This window comes from Halichoeres trimaculatus, unplaced genomic scaffold, assembly GCF_033239565.1.
Source record: "Halichoeres trimaculatus isolate MK-OKI-2021-1 unplaced genomic scaffold, fHalTri1.1 fHalTri1_scaffold_11, whole genome shotgun sequence".
NCBI classification, from domain to species: Eukaryota; Metazoa; Chordata; class Actinopteri; order Labriformes; family Labridae; genus Halichoeres; species Halichoeres trimaculatus.
In genome coordinates, this window is record NW_027437189.1 from 17,683,851 (window position 1) to 17,690,201 (window position 6,351).

General features: G+C 35.9%; 1 protein-coding gene across 1 annotated transcript; it reads right to left on the reverse strand.

Moving 5' to 3' along the window:
* Positions 1–349: 349 nt before the first annotated feature.
* stac3 (SH3 and cysteine rich domain 3) lies at positions 350–4,228 on the reverse strand. The gene is made up of 12 exons (XM_074682132.1): positions 4,185–4,228; positions 3,854–3,932; positions 2,553–2,706; positions 2,306–2,403; positions 2,097–2,157; positions 1,856–1,953; positions 1,593–1,662; positions 1,460–1,509; positions 1,214–1,296; positions 1,066–1,117; positions 789–926; positions 350–457 (listed from the first exon to the last, which is right to left on the reverse strand). The coding sequence occupies exons 1-12, from the start codon at positions 4,190–4,192 to the stop codon at positions 350–352; spliced, it is 999 nt and encodes a 332-aa protein (XP_074538233.1). The 5' UTR covers positions 4,193–4,228.
* Between the last annotated feature and the right edge of the window lie 2,123 nt (positions 4,229–6,351).

Here is a 6,351-nt window from a genome sequence, read left to right on the forward strand (position 1 = left end):
ATACATACAAAGAAGTTGTTAGATCTTTTATTTGACTACCTATGAACGCATTTTCCTCTGAAAGCTCCTCTGGTGCTCTACCTGTCTCCAGGCAGGAGAGCAGGTATTCTGAGCATCTGAATATTTCTACTAGCATAATATTCACAAAATAATTCACAACATTATATGAGTACTCATCAATATTTGCTTGTACAATGAATGATATCTTGTTGCGGGATAAGAAATTGTTTTCTGTCCCCAAATCCATCTCTGTTACAAGCCAAACTCATCCTTTTTAAGAATACCATTATAGAACACAGCTGAAAGTTAAGGATATTGAATATTGCCGGCCTTCATGTGGACCGATTTTTTAAGTCACAGTGATCTCCTCAAGCAGATCAGCAGGGAAGTAGCCCAGCTTGCGCCCAGTGCTGACCTTCAAGTAGCCACCTTTCTCATCTCCCTTTTTCACTACAATCTGAAACAAATCGTGACAACAAAACAATTTAATTTCAGCATCATCACAAACTTAATAACTTCAAACAGCCCTTAATCAAGGGTCACCCCCTGTGCTGGTTCCAAGAGTACTACACTGGTAGTGTCTATTTTTTCCCCAGAAATTGTCAAGGTAATGTCTCCTCTTTGACTGTCTGTATTGCTAATGATCACAACAACAACAAAAAAACTTACCTGAACATCTGACATTTTTCTGATATGGTCAATAAATAGGCATCGAGTGCAGACTCAGGTCAAAACTTTGTTAAAACTTATAAACAGAAAAGTTGTATTTTGTCAAAAAACATCTTTACCTGATCTTTCTTCAGTGTGATTTGTCCCATCTCCCTGTTGCCAACAAAGGAGCGTGTCACCTTGAAAACTCTCTCTGAAGCGCGTACTTTTATGAGATAGTTTGTAGGGAAGTAGCCTGTCTTCTCTCCCATCTTTCCCTTTAAATGGAGGGTGAACAGACTTTAGTTTCATTCTCCTCAGAGACTCCAAAAAAGAAGAGCAGAAAGTGAAAAAATTGGTAAATCACAAACTAAATAGCTCATTTAAGAGGATCAAGACAAGATGAAATGATCTTACCCTCCACCACTCTTCATTGGAGTCATCCAGTACTGTGATCCGATCACCAGGGCTAATGATAAAAAAAAAACAAAAAAACATAAATAATAATTTAGCATGCCTTGCAAAATCTGTATTTTGGGAATTAAATGTGTGTTGTCAAACATACTGGAAGTCAAGGTCATCTTTCTCTATGGCTTTAAAGCGGTACAGAGCCAGGTAGTAGTGTGAATGGGAAAATGTTCCTTTACTCTGTTGACAAAACAGCACAGACGCTGATAAAAGAATTGTATTAGAAACTTCAATGATGTAAGGCAGAGCAGAGCGGAAGGAACAATGCAGGACTCTTTTGTTCTAAAATAACACATCAAAACAAAAACAAAGCAAACAAACAAAAAACAATCAACAATAATACCTTGTCGTCTGCCTTGTCCCCTCCTTTCTCCTTCTTATCCTCAGGCTTCCCTGTGTGTTCATAAGAAATCAGTCATTTTTTATTCAAAAGACTTCATTTTTTGAACTTGACCACAGAGAATATTTTTCTGTACCCTCCCCTCCTTCTTCATTCTCTTTAGGCTGTTGGTTCTCCTCTTCTTCTTCTTCCATCATCATCATCATCTAGAGGAAAGACATCATTCATCAGAAGAAACAACAAAGGTTCGATATCCTATTAATTTTTTTAAAGAAAAAAAAATCTATGGTTTTATGTTTGTTTAGATGTCCTTTACCGTTGCAGATGCATTCATTGAGATATAGAACTTATTTCTGTAAATTGCTTCATAGTTTGGTTGGAGGAATGTTGGACACTTACATTTTTCTTGTCGTTTTCATTCTTTTTGCGTTCCTTGTTTGCCATGATGACACCAACACGCAAGGTGTCAAACACAGGGTCATTCCTGTTTGGGTTATCTTGTTAAAAACAGAGTAGTAAGCCACAGATTTAGACATGGGTACAGGTCATATTTACAAATGGGCTGAATTCGTTAATGGAAAATAAACTGTAGACACAAGGGTTAAGAATTCTAGTGGAAGGTTCCTTTTTATGGACTTACTTGGATCTGGTTGGTCGCTGCTGTACAGGGGGGAGCTGTAGGCCCTTCTGAAGCCAGGTGGCTAGAGGAAACAAGATGTTAGGTTTCAGTTATTACAGATATTGTATGCATATACATCTCAGGGAAATAAAGCAATATATTCATTTCAGTATTCAACTTCACCAAAGAGATGTGGTTTTGTTTTTACACCACAGACCGTTGGGACTTACAATTTTCCCAAAGCACCTCTGGAACTCGACGTAGGACTGGCATGAATGGTGGATGTTGGTCTTGCAGTTTTTACACCTCAGAGCAAACTTGTTGTTCACTGAAAAAAAAAGAGGAATAGCTATTGAGTCCGTTTTAAACTAATATTTGGCAATTTAGAAAGAAGAAAAAATCTCATGATATACTGTATAGTATTTAGCTGTTTTGTTTATGTTTTCAAGATTTTTTTTCTTATTTTCTAAAACATACAGACTATCATGCGAGCACAGACGTCACAGAACTTGGGTTTCTTGCAGTAGTGGTCCTTGAATTTGTGTGGTTTGTCATTGACCCTGATAACAGGTGGTGGAGGTTCTGGTTCCTTCTCCTCTACCTCAACCTCTTCCTCATATATGAAATAGACCTGGGCACAAAAAAGTTATAATAAGTCCAAAATAAAATAAAAAGCAAACAAGCAAATGGGATAAATAATTAAAAAACTAACAAACAAACATGTATGGGCTGTGTTTTGAATACCAGGCTGATTCACAGTCTGCATGGAAATAAGAAAATTATAACAGTCCCCTCATGTAAATATTTTGTGGATGGTTCAGTGTAATCGGGCATGGTTTTTTAATTTATTATTCAAATTACCTATAGAAGTATTACAAAAGGGAAAGCAATTGAGTGAAATAATTTTGCACAATATAACGTGTTCCTCCCCACCAGACACTTTTGACTACAGTTGCAAGCATACCAAAGACATTTTTTTCATAACTACTATTTTTTAAGCAGATGTAAATATATTTGAAAGGATTTTATTGAGTATACGCAGTCATTTTGGTAATGCAATATTTGTCATTAGTTGCCATCTGTTTTTCAGCTTCATCACCTTTTAGAACCAAGAGTTGTTGAGCAGATCAATTCTGTAGTCAGGTTTTTTTTTTTTGTTTTTTTTTTGGGGGGGGAAGGAAAGGATTTTATTTAGTTTGAATTATGTTGAAAGGGTTGTGCTCTGTTCAATTTAGGTTTCACTTTTGGATCTTACTGTTTATTAATAAATCTGAGAATAGGATAGCACAATAGTGCACCTCTAACCTCCTGCAAGTCTAAACCTTCTCAAAGTCTTGCAGGTCAGCTGATCAGCTGCTTCCAGTGGTCCTTAAGTCTATGCTGAAATCAAGGGGTTACCGTGTCTTCGGAACAATTAGCCTGTGCAGTGAGCTACCCCTCATGTGGAACGTGTCCAGCCTTTTAGATCACCTCTTAATACTGTATTACTTAGCTTTCAACTTGTGGCTTTGAGACCATGACATGGCATCTGTCTTTGTGCTTTAACTTAACTTATTTCACTGTAAAAACAAATGTGCTGTAAAAAGTTGATTCTTCAAATTACAAGTCCTTCACAGATCATCTGGGAGAATAAATCTAGTCCACAGGAGATGAAAGACTAAAATACTGACACTCATATTATTTCAACTGACGTAGCTCCTGTGCCAGCTGGTGGCTATTTAAAACTGTGTTGGAATGGCACTGCTACCATAGGGGGTTAATGTGGTCCTGTCACTCACAGTATCCCCCTCCTCTTTCACAAAATTGTCAGGAACTGGAGGGTTATCATGGATATCCACAGAGTTTTTGTCATCCTCCCTGACACACAAAGACAAAAAGACAAAAAGACAATCAGTAAATATCCAAATACCAAACAAAACTCGCTTCACATAGAAAGTTTGACTTTTTAAAAAATTTCACTTTGCTTTTGATGCTTGTTCTGTAATTATTTTTACAGTTCAAAGGCTAGCTAACACAAGAACTGCCAAAGTGGTGGTCACCAGTTGTCATTGACACATCAGGTACATGTTCTAATTTAGAAGTCATGAAGTTGATCTTAGCAATACTCACTGGTCCATGTTGTGTGGTTGATACTGTCAGTACTGCCTCACCTGCAGATTAAGATAAAAGCACACAGGTGAGTTCAGAAAAGAGCTTTTTTAGCCCAAACCAGGTGTGCAGGTGTGTGCAAATTTGTGAAATGAGGGACTGATAATAATATGTAATTCTATGTTTGTAGAACAAAACCAATCTACAAAGAGTCACATTCATTCAATTATTTATTTAGTTGTTCATCTATTTATTTATTTATCAATTTGTTGAGCAAATTTTCAGTGTTTTTCAAAAGGTTACTAAAATTTGCTTTGAATTAATATACTGAGGAAAGTTTAGATTATAAAAACTTTTTTGTCCTGTTCAACCCAAATAAACAACTACTTATTAATAAAAAGTGAGATAAATACCAAAATCAACATGGGTTAACAGAAATTTACAGGAATTTCTAACTGAAACACAATTAAGAGAGATTTGACACATTTTTTTACTCCATCATGTGTGCCACGATGCCATCATATAAAAATGTGTCTAGGGGTTTTGGTTCAACCTGATTATTAATGTTAAATGATGTGTTATTTATGAAATTTGGGATTTTTTTTTCATTCTTTCTCTCTGTCTTTCCCCCTCTCCTCTTACCCCTTTCTCGCAGGTAAAAAATGTATTCGTTCTAACTAAAACTCAAATGTAAAATCTATGTTGTCCACAAACACACACACTTTCCAGGGGAATTATCAGATTGGTCAAAGTACATTTATCAAATTCAATTTCATCACAGCCAAATTTGAATGCCAGTCATAAAAAAGTTTCAGAAAGTATGAAATGATTGGATATGAATCTTATGGAATCAACAGAAACATTTCCACGCTAACATGCTTTTGACATACCAAAACATGTTTAAACAGCAAGAAAAAAAAAAAATCAAACTCCAGCTTTTTTAAACTAATACATACCTGTCAACAAAAATAAAGCAGTTCAGAGAAAAGAATAAAAGAACGTGTGAGATCTCCTTTATGACGTGTGACTCCTTTAGCTGCAGATAATGACTGGGTTGTTGTACATCCACCAAATATGAATCCAACAAACCAGCTGACAACCAAGCTGCTGTGTTGCTTCAGGCTCCCAATGATTCCGTGTCAGCTCCTGCACAGTCAGGCTTCCTTCTTCAAGTCCTCAATATTTTTCAGGTGATTTCCAAAATGCTCAGTGTGAGTATAGGCCTAGTGTTCTAATCTGAAACACACACTGATGTTGTGTCTATGCATTTGTGTTTGTGTGTGTGTGTGTGTGGATACTAAACTAAGCAGTCATGTGTCAAACTGACTGTTCTGGACAGCTGAGGACCTCAGTCTGAGCACTGATGACGAGGGGAAATCAGATACCCCTGTCACACATATATGAACTGCTATCCTTATTCCTTGTCAGTAGACAACCAAATAAATAAATAAATTTAAAAAATAGAAAATACTGCTCATAATTCAATATATTCATTTTTCCTTTTATTTTGTTTATGTGGGACAAAGCTATATTTACTTTAAAACTTCATTGATAATGTACATAGTAGTACTTTCTTTCTTTCTTTCTTTCTTTCTTTCTTTCTTTCTTTCTTTCTTTCTTTGTGTTACCATGCTGTTGTCATTCAATTAATGGACATATTAAGCTGCCTTAAAAACTTTCTGACTTAATGTGTGTGTAATGTTTGATGATAACCATTTAATCTTGGTGACATAAAAATATACAAATTAACAATATCATCTGTCTGGTTTCATCAGATGTAAGGCATTCTTTTCTAGACATGCTAATCTAAAAAAAACCAACAAAACAAACAAAAACAAATTATCCTTCATGTAGCCTACATCATTTTTTTTTATCCACAATATAGTATTAAGACGTCATGTGTGAATGTCCAGTGAGAAATTTAATGGTGGCCTCTTGAAATATACAAACCTTTGCATAATTTTGCTTTTGATTTTTTATGTTTTGTGTTTGTCTTCTTAATCAGGTATTTTAATTGTTGTTGGGGGGTTTTTATAGCTTGGCGAAAAATCGTGATGTACGGTTGCAATCAGTCTATTATTGTGAGCTGCAGACACGTATCCTGGCCCTGTTACTCTGTCATTATCATGTCCTCTATCAAGGAGCTTTGCACTGATGTCTGTCTGGAACACTACAAAGGTCCCGTTGC

Bases quoted from the DNA above. Each gene is read 5' to 3' on its own strand.
- stac3 (XM_074682132.1), bottom strand. The intron at 2,404-2,552 runs GTATGTTTTAGA...TTTTTTTTTCAG, and splicing joins CTGTGCTCGCATGATAGTCT to TGAACAACAAGTTTGCTCTG. The intron at 1,510-1,592 runs GTACAGAAAAAT...ATGAACACACAG, and splicing joins GAATGAAGAAGGAGGGGAGG to GGAAGCCTGAGGATAAGAAG.